Source organism: Diaphorina citri, unplaced genomic scaffold (genome assembly GCF_000475195.1).
Source record: "Diaphorina citri unplaced genomic scaffold, Diaci psyllid genome assembly version 1.1 scaffold302, whole genome shotgun sequence".
Lineage (NCBI taxonomy): Eukaryota > Metazoa > Arthropoda > Insecta > Hemiptera > Psyllidae > Diaphorina > Diaphorina citri.
The window spans coordinates 214,108-232,405 of NW_007377737.1; the positions used below are offsets into that span (position 1 = coordinate 214,108).

At 37.8% G+C, this 18,298-nt stretch overlaps 1 protein-coding gene and 1 long non-coding RNA gene across 2 annotated transcripts in view; both read left to right on the forward strand.

Annotated features, from left to right (window-relative positions):
- LOC103507272 (mitogen-activated protein kinase kinase kinase 10) overlaps positions 1-11,066 on the forward strand; it is a 21,521-nt gene extending 10,455 nt beyond the window's left edge. Inside the window, exons 6-10 of the mRNA XM_026822176.1 lie at positions 976-1,358; positions 5,368-5,519; positions 9,943-10,025; positions 10,304-10,476; positions 10,849-11,066. Of these exons, the coding sequence (XP_026677977.1) occupies positions 976-1,358; positions 5,368-5,519; positions 9,943-10,025; positions 10,304-10,476; positions 10,849-11,019 (962 nt within the window). The 3' untranslated portion in view covers positions 11,020-11,066. The remainder of the gene's footprint in view (positions 1-975; positions 1,359-5,367; positions 5,520-9,942; positions 10,026-10,303; positions 10,477-10,848) is intronic.
- A 1,824-nt stretch (positions 11,067-12,890) lies between these two features.
- On the forward strand, positions 12,891-14,033 carry LOC113466614. Its single transcript, XR_003390960.1, has 2 exons — positions 12,891-13,214; positions 13,942-14,033. It is a non-coding gene; the product is annotated as an uncharacterized LOC113466614 (long non-coding RNA).
- Positions 14,034-18,298: the final 4,265 nt, after the last annotated feature.

The following is an 18,298-nucleotide window of genomic DNA, read 5'->3' on the forward strand; positions in this document are numbered from 1 at the left end:
TTGTTTTTTCAAAACTTTTTTTTTTTTTTTTTTTTTTTTTTTTTTTTTTTTTTTTTTGTGAAACCATTATTAATTAGCTTTTCTCAAACAGCACATAGGAAAAATAGGAGCGTTCCGCTAATTTTGTTACCCAGTGTATGTAAAAAAATGTTAGATTAAAAAAATTCTAACAAACTTGAGCTTTGACTGTACGTTTTTCAATTTATTCTCAAATATAAGTATTAAATTCATCAGACGGTAATTATTATTATTATTTAAATAATATTTGAATTTAATTTTAATCAAATAGGTATAATTTATACCAGTATTTTATCAAAAGAAATTAATACATTAGGGAATCGAGCAATAGATCTATGTGTGATATGCCAAAGATACTAATGATTTTCTTTTTGTCCTTTAGCATACCCTCAGGAACACAAACCTAAATTTAGTAAGTGCTGTGAGAAATATTTGTTTAACAGAAACGTAGTCATCCAATTAAACGCATACTGTCAAAGCTCATTGATTTAATTAAAATCCTTTTTTTTTGTCCTCTCTATTCTCTCTTTTAAAAACTGAAAACTAAAAGCGAGAGCAAAATATTAAACGTAGGAAAAGTTTTGCTGGCCTCAAAACTTGTTCCCCGTGTATTTCTTATGGGGGGGACTAAAAAACGTCAATATCTCGGGAACGGTTTGGAATTTCGGGAGTTTCCCAGTATGCACAAAAATTAAGGAATCCAATGGTGAAAACCGCATCTCCCTAGCACATCTAGAAGTGAGTGAGTGAGTGAGTGAGCCAGTCAGTCAGTCAGTCAGTCAGTCAGTTACACAAGGGGCTGTATATATTTAAGATATCCGCATTAAAAATCAAAAAGTTACGTTTTTTTTTGAAATTTCAAACAGGCTTCGAGAAAAACAATTTAAGCATAAATTCTGGGACACCCTGTATACCTACGTATTTTTTATTTTTCTCAAGTGCCCATATTGTTTTCAGATTTCCGTCATACACTCACAGTTCAACCTACTGAGAGAAAATCGCGTAAAGCAACCAGTCCCCCTGGATCACCTAGCATTCCACGACTTCAAGCATTTAAACGTGAGTTGCTTTACAAGTTGTTGTTAACGGCACTGACGACTTTCAGTCACTCATCTCCCAGGTGCAGGAAGGTGACAGGGAGGGTCCATAATGATGTGGGGTGTGCCGGGCAATTAAACAGATGTGGTACATCCTGTGCCACACTCCTGCAGTCTGGGCATAGGTCGGGTCTATTCAGCGTTGGTAGTTGCGCAGTCGTCGGCACCATCCTGAGCGCAACTGAGCAAGCATCATATTTGGAACTGAAGCACAAATCACCAATCGATATGAATTTCCCATTTTTGGTGCTTCCCCTATTGGGGGAAGAACATGGAAAAATGAAAATTTGAATAGGCCATAACTCCAGCCCTGGTTTTTGGATCGAGCTCAAACTTGTACCAAAGTACTACGTTCTTCAAGGCCTTTAATATGGTCTATCAAAAGTAGGGGATTCTCATTTAAGATTTTAAAGTTGGGCCCCCTGGGGCCCACCCTGAAAAGGCCGTGAACTTTTACATGGCCTATAAGAAACTAGAGGTAAATATAGGCCCATATACAAAATTTCAGGTTTCTAAATTCATCCGTTCAAAAATTAAGGTTGGGGGGGGGGGGACTTTATGAATGCACTGTAGGTACCCATAACTTCAACTTACGTAATAACCAACCACACCAGAAATTTACCTCTACACCTCCAACTCAATCCGCTACATTAGTGAAGTGGTTAGACTATGGTTCGGAAGTAAAGGAAGCATTGGAAGACACTTGTATGATTTCTTCAGAAAGTTCAATCTCAACACAAATATCTAAAACTATTTTAAAGGATTCGATCCACATTTTAATTGAACACATGTACATATCCTAAAAAAAAAAAAAAAAATGAATGGTATGGTAGGAAAAACATGCTTACCAAGGTTGAATGGTATGCCCAAAACTCGCACTTCGTGCTCGGGAGGGGGGCTCCGCCCCTCTCCACCCCCCGGGGGCTTCGCGTGTTCGCTACGCGGAGTTGCGTATACGGTCGCGCTGCGCGCTCCCGGGGCTTCGCGGGGTTGTGCATGGGGTCGCGCTGCGCGCTCCCGGGGGCTTCGCGGGGTTGTGCATGGGGTCGCGCTTCGCGCTCCCTCCTTTACGGTCGCGCTGCGCGCTCGCGCGCTCCCGGGGGCTTCGCGGGGTTGTGCATGGGGTCGCGCTTCGCGCTCCCTCCTTTACGGTCGCGCTGCGCGCTCCCGGGGTTTCGCGGGGTTGTGCATGGGGTCGCGCTTCGCGCTCCCTTGTTTACGGTCGCGCTGCGCGCGATATAAATGTATGTAGCTATCTAGTAGGTACAAGTACATGGATCATAATATGTACCTACCTACAACTATCATCAAACTAAAAACATAAACGAAACTCAAATATTAGTCGAGAGCGAGAGAGGAAAAGTTTTCTCTCCCGCAGTCTCTGCACTCTGTGTATTTCTTATGGAGATTTTAGCGATCAAAAATTGATCATATCTCAAGATCGGTTTAGATTTTCGCAAAGGTGTTGTGGTTCTCGAGATAGAGCGATCAGTGTGTGAATATGAAATGTGAATGAGTGAATAGATCTGAAATGTGAATGAGTGAATGGATCTGAAATGTGAATGAGTGAATGGATCTTATAATATAAGACGCGCTTCGCGCTCCCTTATTTACGGTCGCGCTGCGCGCTCCCGGGGGCTTCGCGAGGTTATTCATGAGGTCGCGAGTCGCGCTCCCTCGTTTACGGTCGCGCTGCGCGCTCCCGGGGCTTCGCGGGGTTGTGCATGTGGTCGCGCTTCGCGCTCCTCTGGGGCTTCGCGGGGTTGTGCAGGGGGTCGCGCTTCGCGATCCCTTGTTTACGGTCGCGCTGCGCGCTCCCGGGGGCTTCGCGGGGTTGTGCAGGGGGTCGCGCTTCGCGCTCCCTTGTTTTCGCAAAGGTGTTGTGGTTCTCGAGATAGAGCGATCAGTGTGTGAATATGAAATGTGAATGAGTGAATAGATCTGAAATGTGAATGAGTGAATGGATCTGAAATGTGAATGAGTGAATGGATCTTATAATATAAGACGCGCTTCGCGCTCCCTTATTTACGGTCGCGCTGCGCGCTCCCGGGGGCTTCGCGAGGTTATTCATGAGGTCGCGCTTCGCGCTCCCTTGTTTACGGTCGCGCTGCGCGCTCCCGGGGCTTCGCGGGGTGTGCATGAGGTCCTGATGGTATGTGTGCTCCATCAGGTATTAGGTAGACCTGACAGGGGGACCTATTTAGCCATACCTGTCAGCTCTACCTGATAGTGAGTGGCTGGCCTTGGGTTTATCGTTAAGATCGGTACACACGCTATGGTCTTTCAACCTAGTTTTTCGACAGATGATCTCCCAACCTGGTCTTTCGTTAAATTGACTCTTGAAATTAATCTGAACAAAATACCTACGAGTAATAATCTGGTATACAGGTCCCCTTGACTTTAACCCAGCACTAGGCTACTTATTATTATTTTAGTCAAATTATGCCTTTAACAAGTAACAAATTATGCCTTTAAAAAGTATCTCCTTACCTAAAGGCTCGTTTGGAGCACTAGCCCCTAATCAAATAGGTATAATTTTTATTTAATAGAATTACTGTCCGAATGTCATGTTGTCTTGTCCTGCACGCATTTTACTCATATCTCTATCATAGATATATTTTTATTTATTTTAAGTAGAAAATTTTATTCATTCAAAGCAGAATAGAGGCAGTTTTAGAAAACGAAATAACAATTTCGGGATTTTCGTCCTTTGGGATTTGAATGATTTATTGGTTTTGAATTAATTGGCATTTTCCCCTACAAAGTTTCCCGGGTCAAAAGTTTGGAGCAAGGTCGGGGTACTGGAAAATAAAAATATATAATGGTGGATATCTCTCTTACTCTGGGGATTTCAAAAAGTGGTCGGGGAACTATGTATTTGTAGCACTCGACTTCTATTATTCGCGCATTTCGGTTTGGCACATATTTGAGCAACACCGTATTTTCAAAACAAAATGGGTTTTAGAACATGAAAAACGAACATTTTTCCCCCGTTTATTTTTTGGGTATTTTATACTTCTTTTTAAATCAAAGATATGAGCCATAATTTCATTGAAAATGCTCCGTTTTTCTAGAATTGATTTTTTTTTTTTATTTATGTTTCAATAGAAATTTTATTTCAATCTTCTTTACAAATCATTTTATTATTTTGAAAAAATTCCCAAGGGAAAAATAAAATGTTCGGTTTTCCATGTTCTACAACCCTTTTTGCTTTGGACATAGCAACTTGAAACACCCTGTATAGAGTATTTATAAAATATTTTCCAAGGGAGGGGTTTCTGAAGATTCGTGGGTGAGTGGTTGTTTGCCAATGGCTGAAAATTTGATTTAGGCTCTAGGGACCTCGAAACGTATTTTGGCACTAAAAATTGTCTATCAAAAATTTCAGCTGATTACATTACTTTCCTTAAAGAATGTAAAAATTGATCCCCCAAAAAATTATGGAAACCCACCCCTGAGAAATACTTTATAAACACCCTGCAAAAGTTTTTGTTAATGTAGTTGGTTATCCTTGCATGTATTTTGCCCCTACTCAGCAGTTCGTAACATAACACATGTAGGGGCTTCCGGCTCTTAGCCAACTTGATATACGTTACCTATATCTTTTTTTAACATGATAACATGGTGATGGAACTTCCTAATATTTTATTTCACAATGCTGAGGTGAGTAAGTACCTTTTTTCATTTATATTCATCAATTCACAATGACTGAAAAAGAAATAAATTATTGTTTGTTCAAACCAGAAAACATTCGAACATTGAGCTAGGCGATTGATTGGTTTCAATAATATAATTTATTTGGAGAAAGAAATTTAATGTTTCTAATTTTTATGCATTCAAACTAAAATAACTTTATACCATCCAAAAATCCAAAATAACTTCATTATTATTAGTAATTCTGTGAACTGTAGACTGTATGTATGAATGCAATTCACATGTATCGAAATAGAAAAGAAGTACCTCTACGTCGTACGTAATTAAAGGGGTAGGGAGCAGGTTTTATTTACAATCGGCCCCGCTCAGTTCTGGGACTCCAAATAACAAGGATCGACGTGCCTTGATTTTATAAACTCATGTACCAAATTTCATCAAAATCGGACCAGGCGATCGCGAGTTATAGCGGGTCAAATATTCAAACATCCAAAACTCTCGAGTGACGTCACTATCGTTTGGTCAATTAATTTAAAATACATAATTAATAAATAGTATCTTTACTTTTATCAAAACCGGTTCTTTGTGTTCTTTTTCAGAGTATAAAATGTTATCTGCCAATGATAGTGTCAACAGTGCCTTGAAACTCCCTAACAAGATGTCTATGGTAGAAGTAGTTCTGTACAGAATAGCTTCATTACTAGCTGGGGTTGGTGCAGGGTTCGATATCAACTCCCAATACCAAAGTCATAGGTGAGTATTGCTTGAATAAAGCTGTCCCCCAATTACACGAGCTATTTTTTGTTTGTTTCTTTCACCCTAAGTTTCAAACGGTTTATCTAATTTTAAAATTTGACAAACATGTTCAAAACAAAGCAAATCTTTGTTTCACCATACCTCTTATGCCGGGTCCACACATACGTAATGTAACGTGAACATGTTAACCCGAGCGCCTTACATGTATCAAAATTGACTAGTATGGACGGGATAGAAGCACTCAAGTGAATGCTCGCCGAACGCTCGCCTCGGATCCATGATGTTGTCGGTTTTCTGGTGATCTTCTTTGATGTTTGATACAGACGTGTTACCCAAGTGTGGACGGGTTTCAGAACATCGAAGCGAGCACTCAATTTAGTGTTGCGAATGTTGTCCTGTGTCTCGTTTTAGTTTTATTTAACTTTATTGTATTGAATTGTTTTATTAATTATTTAATTTTCTGACCAATAATTTTAAATTCTTTTATTTTGCTTTATTTTAAATATTAAATTACTTAAACTTTTATTTTGAATTTGTCCCTGGAATAACAACGACCAGTTCAAACTGAACTAGGATAACTGAACTACGATTAACCTTGAGGCCGTGGTTATGAACAGGGCCATCGTAGGCCATCGTCGGCCTTTTTGCGTGTAAAGTTGGCGGGAAATTCGAATTTTTGAAAAGATCCATCAACAGTTAATACGGTAAAATGCAAATTTTGTTTTTACAAAAACGCATTATCTGTCTTTGGATCTTTGTCAATAAAATCGTTATTTGAAACCCTTCTGTGAATTTTCTAAAATTCAAGGACTTTTAAAGCGTCAAAAAAAAAAAAAAAAAAAAAAAAAAAAAAAAAAACCCCCTTTTTTTAAAAAAAAAATAAAATTTTTCCCCAAAAAACTAGTTAAAGTTTAAAAAGAGAAAACCATTTTGTTTTTGCTCTCATTCCAATACAACGCTAATAAAGTGAAGTTAGCAAACAATTAAAAAGAAAAATCTGGTGTGAACATCACACCAGATATATTGAATGGTGCTTATTTGGGTGTTCTGTTGTAACATTTACAATATCTCTAACCGTTTAGTCAGTATAGCTGAAAACCGCCAAAAAGCGGTCGAAACCAACCGCAGCACCTATTTTAACCAAACGTTTTGTGTTGCATCCTTGTCACAATTGTGAACTACATACCAAATTTCAAGTCTTTAGCTTATACCGTTCCCGAGATATTGTTAAATTACACCGAAAACCGCCAAAAAGCGGCCGAAATGCCGCCAAGCGTTGCACCGATCTTAACCAAATTTCGTGTGGCATCCTTGTCACATTTTACAGCTGCATACCAAATTTCAAGTCTCTAACTCTTACCGTTCTCGAGATATTTTGTTTACAGACAGACAGACACACACACGGACCTATAAAAATAATAAATTTGCAGTTTTATTATTTATTAAATTTGTATAGATTCATATTACTTCCCCTTATTAATCTATGAGCTATATATTATTTAATTCTCCTTGTCCTGTATTTTAAAATTTAATCTTCCTTTCGGCATTGATTTATTGTATGTAGGTATCGCATCTAGTTACGATGGTATCTAATACTTCCATAAATAATTATTCAAATTTACAGTAGAAACAGAAAAAAAGTAAGGAAGATTATTAAATGAGGTTGCTGTGAAAATAAAAAATAAACGTAAAAAAATCTGGTGTGAACATCACACGACTTTCCTTATCCTATTGAATGGTGCTTATTTGGGTGTTCTGTTGTAACATTTACAATATTTCTAACTGTTTAGTCAGTATAGCTTAAAACCGCCAAAAAGCGGTCGAAACCCGTCCAAAAGTCGGTCAGAAACCCGCCGAAAAGCGGTCAAAATACCGCCAACCGCAGCACATATTTTAACCAAACGTTTTGGGTTGCATGTTGCATCCTTGTCACATTTGTAAACTACATACCAAATTTCAACTCTTTAGCTTATACCGTTCCCGAGATATTGTTAAATTACACCGAAAACCGCCAAAAAGCGGTAAAATGTCGCCAAGCGTTGCACCGTCTTAACCAAAAGTTTCGTGTCGCATCCTTGTCACATTTGAAAGATACATACCAAGTCTCTAGCTCTTACCGTTCTCGAGATATTTTGTTTACAGACAGACACATAGACACACACACGGACCAATGGCTGAAACTTTGGATTTAGGCTCTAGGGACCTCAAAACGTGTTTTGGCACTAAAATCTGACCATCGAAAATTTGACCCGATTAGATTACTTCCTATAGGATAAGGAAAGTAAAAAGAATTGGAGAAACACAAATAAAAAAGGGAGAAAAGGTTTGAAGAGATCCTGTAACATAAATAGAAGAGAATGTTGAAAAAATAAACAAAACAAGAAAGAATAAAAAACAAAAACAAAGAACAAATAAGGTAGTGAAGAGAACAGTTATTCTGATGGGAGGGTGGGGACCTGGCTGTAAGATACCAGAAAGGTCTTAAGGTCACTCATTAGTCCAATCTCAACAGCTTCCGACAGATCCGTCTTCTTGATGAATATTTCCCCATTCCCATCTCTCGTCCAGGTAGACTTGGCCTTCTTTCCCTTCACAATTTTCCGCGCTTCATAAAATATCTTAGCATTGGCTGGTGTGACTCTCGTCCAGGTAGACTTGGCCTTCTTTCCCTTCACAATTTTCCGCGCTTCATAAAATATCTTAGCATTGGCTGGTGTGAGGTGATCACTTACAAAGATCTTGGATTGAGATCCCGCCGAGAATAGAAGATTTTTAGTGGAGTCCAATTGATTACATTGAAGCTTTGCTTTCCTTGCCTCAATAATGAACTTATTCCGGACTTGTCTATTGGTGAATTTCACAATGATAGGTTCCTCTGTTCCCTTTGTAGGTACTCACATACAATGGCCTCAATGCTTTCTCCTTGGACTGAAGGGATATTGTTGATTTGCACATTCGACCTCCGAGAATACTGTTCATGAGCATTCATCATTTTGTTCAACAGATCATTGTCCGCTTCCAACTTCTTGATTCTCGTACCTTGTTCTACAACCAGGGTCTTCAACTTTTCATTTTCCGTTTCTAGCAACGATTTCAATTTGTTCGCCAAACTCTTTTGAAGCTCATTCATTGCAGTTTTCATCGTATTCATTTCATCCTTCATAGATGTACTCATTGCACCTCTCATGGCACTCATTCCTTCCCTCATAACTTTACGCATATCTTCCATCGATAGCATCTTCGTGTCTGTACACACCAAAGAGTTAATTTCAGAAAAATCTCGTAGCAACCAACGAACCGACCTAGCAACCAGTAAACAAGTTAAATTTTACACTGTAGAGGTGAAAAAACTTTACGTATGGTTTATATGCAACGCACTACAAAATACGCAAAAATAAAACGTCTATAATATAGAGAAATCGTTCATCTTTAATTTGGTATAAAAATTATCACAATGCACTCAGTAAATCCGGAGAAAAATATATTTAAATGCGGAGCAAAAATTTTGATGTTTCCACTGCAAAAGTTTAGGAAAAACCAACCAAAAAAAGGGGCATAACTGTCGATAACGTGTTTTTTGAGTTATGGGTATCACTGGAAAGGTGAGAACGAGCGGAATCTGATGGTGAAATCAAAAATTAGAAATTCTGAACAAAAAAAAAAAAAAAAAAAAAAAAAAAAAAAAAAAAAAAATTAATCGATTAAAAGGTGGTCTTGTCAAACAAGGGCATGATCAACACAGAGACGATTGTAAAGAATGGGCTCAATTGGCATGGGGTCCTGCTACTATTGAACCTGTCATGCAGGAAGCGTCACCAAACAATCCTGCACTAATCGGAGACCTCATGCAAACAGGGGTTTGGGAACCCAGCAAGGAGAGCGTTCTTTTATGTTCGCATTGTTAATGCTGACGCCTCCTCTTATGGAACCCGCCCCTGGACAAGTATTGCTCAAACTCATTCACGAGAGAAACACATAAAATATGATAAAGCCGCTGAAGATCTGCGAGCATCATTTACCCCGCTTGTAATTTCATGTGATGGTGCGTTAGGAGTGGAGTATGGCAGTTTTTTGAAACATAGTAACATACTGCAAGAAGATGAGGTGAAAAGTGGGCGAAGTCGTATTCATGGGTATTGGGATGGCTGAAAGTGAAAGTTGAAATATCGGTGGTGAGGGCGATTTCAATGAGAATGAGAGGTTCGAGGAAGAAGTTGAGATTGATTGAGTGTGAGGACGAGTTATTCCAATTTCAGACATTAAAAAACAGAAAAATCGCTCTCCTGAAAAGTTGGAAATTCGTAGATAGCGCTCTTTTTTTTTCGCAAATGAGCGATATGTAATTATAGAACAGTTCACTGACCCTCTAGTAATAAATTTTATTGATGCTGCCAATAAGTTCACTTCTGTCTTGTTCCAGTACCAAAGAAATTGTTTTCACTAACGGAGGAGAAGATAATGCTTCTTACTTAGACCCTGAATGTGAATTCTCATCTCGTCATGGTAATTATAAGAGTATTATTATTACTAGTAGTAGTGGTGGTGGTAGGAGTCGGAGTCCTAGTAGTAATTATTTATTACAAACTGTTGTACCCGTGCTTCGCCATCACACACACACACTGGCCTCGCGGTGTTGCTTAACATAAACTAACCGGAAAATAGTAATACCTAATAATAATAATAAATAATTTTCTTCGGAAAGCACACGAATGAAAGGAAATAAGAAGAATAACGGGAAGGCTTATGATAACAGTTGAGTAGTAACACATGTTTGATTTCAGTGCCTGTTCATTTGCATAATACTTATCACGGACCTACCAGGCATCATAGGACCCCCCTGCTGTTAGATGCTGAAGACTCCAAACCTCTTTGTTTTGCTGAATCATCTCAGTATGTAAATAAATCTCTGACCAGGCGACGTAAATCTAGTACAACTAGCACAGAAAATGTTGATGTAAGTTACAATCTCGAAAAATGATGCCCAATTTTTGGGAGATTTTTTATAGCGAGTTTTCATCCTACTTATTTTTAAAGCGAGTTTTCGTCCTACAACGCAACGGCTCCCAGAGTAGGTATATCTCATAAATTTCCAACAGTATTTCTCTGAGCCTTTTTGCTGATTTCGACTTCGTTTTCGACAAAAGTCCAAAAATTCATCATAGAAAAAATAACTGGAATAGGTAATATGATAAATGAGCTTCTTTAGCTCACGAAAAAATTCTCATGAGGAAAATACATGTAAAAAAATGTAAACTGCCCTAACCTCATAATATGTACCTCATGATGTCAGACTTTTCCGGTCTATTTTTAATTGTTTCTTCTTCAGTTATCACCAGATCAGCCGGAATACAAGCTGTGTTCACTCATTCCTGACATTACTGATCCCTATGTATGCTCTAACCAGCGTGATAGTCACCATTATTCCGTTTATTCCTCCACCTCATACAATTCAGGAAGAACTCTCAATCATAGGTACGTTACTGGACTCACACTCTAGTCTTGTAAAACAAATATGTACGTCAAAAGTTTTTAATAGAATATCCCAAGATGCATAAGTGTTCTAAGTTTCATGGGCCGGTTAAAAGTGGCTCATAAGTTGGTTACAAGATATGACTGACTCACACAAACAAACGGAGAGCAACACGAAAAATTTTGCTCCTCCTAAGAAATTCGAAAAATTAATAAAATTTAATTTTAAGATCAAATTTCAACCCTAAATTTTTACTTTTTTAGATTCTGTGGATCGATCTTTTATGTTTGAAATGGTCTTTTTAAAACAAAACTTCATTTTACATTAAAAGTGTTGTTCAAAATGAGTGTTGAGGAAATTTTTTTTGATCTCGAGCCAAGTGATACTTTTTCCTGTAATGCATGTGACAGGACCTTCAATACGGCCAAAGGTCTCAAAATTCACGAAACGAGGATGCATCAAAGAATTAATTCTCTTCCGGTTGATCCAGGACCATCATCAAGGATTGTTGCTTCAGGACCTTCTCCAATGACTGTTGATCATGAACCGTCTGGCGTCGACGACGTTTTGACGGATGGGACAGTGCCGGATTATGTGAATACAATTTTCCAGAGGGCTTATGGTGCTTCCAATTAGGGTCGACGTTTCTTGTCAGTCCTTACCGAAGTTTTCAAATTGAGGTCTTAGTTTTTTAACCTCTTTCAAGTCCAATTAGTGCCATTAAAATGTTGTAGCTTTTTTTCTGCATCATGTAGATACCTACCTATAGTAATTTAAAGAGTAGTTTCCAAGTAGGTACACACTGTAAGACTGTATCCTAAATGCTACAGTAGGTTGCTACATTAAATATGCTGTATCCTACAGTAGGTTGCTATATTAAATACGCTACAGTGACGTCTGCTAAGGCTTTTATCAAGACTTATCAACTCTTCTTCTTTTCAGAGTTTTCACTTATCTAGACAGCATGACTTTTTCTTCAGTTGACATATCCACTACCTTATAAAAGTAGATTTTATAACATCCTCGCCATAGTGGATAATATCAACTCTCTACTCTTTTAGACATCTTTCTTCCTGTTACAGTAGAATATCTACTCCCTACACTGGTGCTCCGCGAAGACCTTTCAGGTGCTCCGCGAAGAGCTTCCAGGTACTCATTTTTCTTACCACATTAAAAAAGAATCGCACGAATATGTTTAGTCAAATGGGAAGTATTGGAACAAGCCGTACGGACCGTACGCTAATGAACATTTCCGAAAAAGAATGTCTGAGGTACTTGGGATGAGATTTTACAATATTGCTCTTGTTTCTTGTATCATGTCTATGGACATTTTCATATTTCTTTAGTTTTCCAGATGACTTGTGGATATTCAAACAAGAATCAAGAGTAAGTTGTGCATATAAAGTAAGAATATTGTGATCTCGAAAGTAAGGACGACAGACGACAAGAGGTTGTATAAGTAAGGCCTAAAACAGCCCTCAGAGCCTTTTTCTGCAAAAGAAGAACATCTCCAGTGCCAGCAGCGAAGCCCCAGAACATAATAGCGTAAGACATAAGGCTATGAAAGTAAGCTAAGTATGCATTAAGGAGCGCGGTAGCGCTCCGCCTCGCCAAGTCAAGAAAGTTTGACCGCGCTACTAGAGATATTATACGCGACAGGGAAAGTAGCCCGCGCCACTCCTATGAGCACAACATGGCGGTTTATTTACATTTTTTTAGGATACGCTTTTATAACACATGAGGTATATGGTACCCTCCCTCCACTACTTGGAGCTCCTTGGACGTATCGCTAGTCATGCACTGTTGCCACTTGCCACATCTTTCGCTCGCGTTCGCTCGCAATATGCGCATATCTCGAGAAGTAGGTACATAACGTACCTAACTGAAAAATTTTTGCGGTGTAATTTTTTTAATTTTTTCTTCTTTCATATGAGTAAATAGGTATTTGATAATCATGAGAATTGTCAATTATACATACACATAAGTAGGTATTCAATTTGTTTTCAAGTAAGGACGTTTTCTTTAATTTTAATTATTTACCTACTTGGCCGCAGAATGTATAACCCTTCGATAGGAGAGGCTATTGTTTTTTAATTGTGTTATGACCTATGGCAAAGTCTGTTCCCTACCTAAAACTCGTATGACAAATTGATAAGAAAACAAAATTTGAGGAAAAAATACAAGCAAACTATTCCAGAGACAGAGAACCAATAGAATGGCTGGTAAGTTTAAACTATTTACCTGAAATCTAAGAGATAAAATTATGTCAAAATTAAGTTCATTTGCTATCTTCAACTCTTCTTGTATTAACCCATTTATCTGTTATTGTGCACCATCAGCTCTGGTATCCTTTGTCATCTTGGCAGCCTGCTGCTGTTGAGCAGGAAGGTAGCTCCAAGCATCTCTCTCTAGATAAATATTTATAAAAGTGAGGGTAAAATGCTCACTAGTTTCTTTCACTTCTAGAAGCTTGAAAAAAATTCTATACTAAGTTTGTGGTAATTATAGAAGGGTTTACGCACAATAGAGATGGGAAAAGAACAAACGAACGAACGAACGAACTGTAGGAACTTGTTCTTTGAAAAAGTTCGTTCCTGAACTGAACTGTTCTTTCTGAACAGTAAGTTCATTTCGATCAATTGTTCACCTTGCAACAAGAACTTCAATTGAGTTTGAACTATTTATTGCCTCTTTATTTATTTATTTTATCATTAGTCATTACACAGCCCTGTTCCAAAGATTAAGCCAAAAACCAAACCAACTGCCCAACTTTTGTTGGTGAATACCTTGCGCATCACTCCACATCAATTTGGCCCAAAAACTACAGTAATATTCTGACCCAAAGTCTAGCAGTTTACTAAGTTTGATTGAAAAATATGTAACCCCCTTAATTTTGGAATCCAGTGTATTTTACTTACAGTGTTGTATGTTTTTTTTTTTATGTTCTAGAGTCAGAAGTTGAAGAGCTTATCAAGAAGTTACACACATGTTCCACTAAAAATGATTCAGATGATACTATTGCAATTCTAAATCAGTTGAAAGATAAACTAGAGAATGTTGATAATGGTTTGTATTAAATTCAATTAGTTTGTATTGCACCAGGCCAATGCTGTTCAGGGAGTTTTTTTTTTTTTTTTTTTTTTTTTTTTTTTTTTTTTTTTTATACCCCTTTTGAGATGTTTTTCTCAAAAAAGAAGACACTTATACTAGTAAAAACAAAGAAAAACATCAAACGTGAACACACCAGGCCAAACAAAAAAGCTTAGACTGAACTTTCAGTAGAGATTGAAGATTCATTGGACATTAACAGTTCCCCAAATCGAACACGAATTAAGAGTCCAACAATTTGCAAGTTGGGGCATATGGGGCATGGGTAGGAAATATAGCTAATAAGCTACATGTGGCAAAGTTGTTTAACAGTTTACTTAGGGGCCAGATAATTTCTAGAGAATTTCCTCCCATGTACATAGTTAAATTTACCCCCACAAAAACACATATGTGGAAAAAAGGTCAAGTTCCTATCCAAAAATGTCGGCCCTTAAAAGTGGTGAGATAAGAAAATTAAGACCAAGTCTGCATTCCCAATTTTTCGTGTCTGCTGAAAATGCTGGATCTCAATTCCTTCAACCTTCTCTCAATTTCAACTTGGCAATGTTTTTCCTTCTCAAATTAATACCCAAATACGGTACCTATTATTAACATGAAAATAAAAGGAAAACATTGGCTTTAATTTTCTGATCTCACCACTTTTAAGGGCCGACATTTTTGGATACGAACTTGGCCTTTTTTTCACATTTGTGTTTTTGTGGGGGATCTCACTCCTTTTTTCTAAGTGTGTATTTACACATCATTAGTAGGTACAGATCTCCTTATCTTGCGAGCTTTTGAAAATTTTCCGTGAGTTGTTGTTGATGTTTTGACAATTTGAGGTTCACATGGTTCACTTTGACACTGGGGCTCAACCACTTTTTTTTTCTTCGCTAATAAAGGAAGTTCGAAACACGCTGATCTCAATAGAAATGCTTAAAAATTCATTTGAAACTTCCTAAGATGAGAAATTTTCGTTTGAAATTTTCGAATTTTGAAACGCACAAAATTTTCGCGGGCAGCCATTTTTTTGTGATGTGACGTCAGTTCATGCGAGGTCGGATGACATCAGTTCAACATTATTTTTTTTTGCGACCTTTGAGTGACATTTTAGGGGATTTAGGGACCGTTTTGGATGTTTTGAGTGCGCCAATGCACTTTTTGGGTACTTTTACATCAGAATAGGACTCTATCTCGAAAAAATTGTCATTTGGTTGAGCCCCTATAATTTTCGTGGGCAGCCATTTTTTCGTGATGACGTCAGTTCATGCGAGGTCGTAAACCATGGCTGCTTCAACGTTATTATTTTTTTTTTTTTTTGAGACCTTTGAGCAACATTTTAGAGGATTTAGGGACCGTTTTGGATGTTTTTGAGTGCGCCAATGCACTTTTTGGGTACTTTTACATCGAAAGGGTACTTTTACATTGAAAAGTCCCTTTTCCCCCACAGTCTAACCAAAGTCTCATATATTTTGACATTTTATGGGGAACATGTCACAATTATTTTGATGGTTGATGGCTCATTTTTCTTCTCATGAGTGGTAGGTGTGCCTTTTCTTAATTTTATGACCCTCAAAGAGCCCATCGCACCTTGAATTTGATAAATTATTTTCTTCTTATAATGTCAGGTTTTAATTTTTCAAAGTTGGTTAGGACTAAGATCAGTGCTACATGTAAAAAAAAAAAAAAAAAAAAAAAAAAAAAAAAAAAAAAAAACCCCAAAAAGTATTCCGCGGGTAATACTTGTGAATCCCACGCGGCATTGGTCACATCCCGCGGGATTCAAAAGCCTGCGGGATTGCAATCCCTACACACGTAGCACTGGTCCTAAGGCCTAACCAACATTTAAAACTATCACCTTATCAATTAAAAACCAACATTATGAGAAGAAAATCAGTATTTTATCAAATTTAAGGCCGAAGGGGCCCTTTGGGGGCCTTCGGCCCTTTTGTCTCGCTGGAGGACGTAAAACTGAGACAAAACCAGCCCTGTCAAGCCACAGACAATAACACTGGCTCTTTTGAGGGTACCTGAATGGGACTATGGTCAAGTCCGTCTCAGGAAGTAGGGTACAACGACATAATTATGTACCTGAATATCCCTCATCAGACCCCTACGATTTAGGGGCCCTGAACTAACTCTCTGGCCTTGATGACACCTCTTGGTATCCTCTCAATGGGATAGTGCCTGGTGTGTTCACGTTTGATGTTTTTCTTTGTTTTTACTAGTATAAGTGTCTTCTTTTTTGAGAAAAACATCTCTCTTGTGACTATACCCACTTTACCTCACATCAAAAAATTGCTTTTAACGGAATTTTGATTTACAGAAAACGAAAATAAGTATATCCATAGTAAAAAGCATAAAAAAAGACATTACTCAGCCAAATTTGAGGTCTCTAAGATACACAAATCCTCTGTTATCAGCATTTGAAGAAAAAAACCGAACTCGCACTGCATCCAAAAAATCATTGTTGTGATTTTTTTAATTTTACTGTCAAAGATGGCAGAGATTTTGAGGATAGGATATCATTTGTACCAACACCATGAACAGCTGATAACAATTTGGCGCCATTAGGATTAATAGTTCAGGCTACAGAGCAAAAAAGTGGCAGTGTACCCATTTTACCCCACTATACCCGTTTTACCCCGACTCACCCGTCAATTTGGGCGATCATGCATATAGAATTATAGAACAATGCATGATCGCCCAAATTGACGGTTCCAGACTCCTAATATAATATAATAGGTACCAAATATCTAATATAAATAAAATTGTAGATTTGTCTGAGCATTCCTTAGAATCGTAAAATTTTTAGTTATTCTTACTCCTTATGCATCCCCGATTCCAAAAATCACATTAGAAAAATTTCTGTCTGTCTGTTAAGAAAAGAGAAAGCCAATGAAATTAGTGGAGGTTAATATGTATTAAGGAGGAAGATAATGTTAAAGGAGGTATTAGAGAAGGAGAAAAAAAAAGAAGAGATGTTTAAGGCGGATGGAGGATTAGAGAAAGTTATAGAGGATATTAAAGAGGGAAATTATCTGTTAGAGATGGGAAGCTACCTTCTTATGTAAATGTGTGTTATGTGATATACAGGGTGTTGCAGTAAAGGAATATGCACCCTGGATAACGCTGAAGAACTAACGAATTCGGTACCCACCAGGCTGTTCAATTACTTTTGGCAAAGTCACCAACTTTGGATCTTGATCGTGTTTTTTGGGTCTTCTGGGTCTCTAGGGAGCTTTTTTTTATATAAAAAAATAGATATGGGACATTGAACCCCTACACAGAACAAAATAAAAACAGGCAAAATACCTACAAATAAAATAAAGACTAAACTCTTTGCTATTTCCATATGTATTTCTTATTTCAGATGAGTTGGGGCTAAAACTGAGCAATGTTTCATCTAGATTCTAGACACGAACACAGGGTTATGTAAAAGAAAAGAAAAAAAATAGGTATGTTAAAAATAACATATTTGGGCCCCAATTTACAAAAGTCCCAATAAATTTTGATTTAGGTACATAATTATGGGATGATTTATAAATGGGATAAAATAAAATACCTACCTAAAATGAAATAATTGAAGTAGGTATTAGGTAGGTAGGTAGGTAGGTACCTTCGTATAAAACAAAATATCGTATACAATAGGTAGGTAATAATGAAATTATTATACCTCTCTAATAAATAGTTCTATAAATAGGCTCCATTTCCCCTCCTTCTCCCCTCCTCCTCCTTCTCTTCCTCCTCCTTCTCTTCCTCCTCTTTTTCTCCTCTCCCTTCTTTCTCTCCTCAATTATGCACAGCAATATTTTGAAATCTGTCAAGACTAATAAAGACCTAGGCTAAAATACATATGATAATAGGCAGATATTCTGATACTGATAAATAATAACAAACTAATGTAAAATCTACCACAGCCTCTTCAGGCACTAGAACAAATCACAGACACAGTAGACTAGTCGGGAAACTGGAAGCCGTGCTGAAAGAGAAGAATGACCTCATTCTCGCAGACAATATGCGAGCCAGCATTGCCAGCACCAGCCCAAAATCTGCACCCCCTGCATCATCTGTTAAAAAAAACAGACCCTCAACTGCTCAGTCAATGATATTCGAGACAGACGAGGAAGACACAGTGGAGGAGGAAGCTGAGTGGACCACTCACACCAATAAGAAGAAGAGGAAGGGCACAAATCAGAGGACAAGAAAGATCAACAGT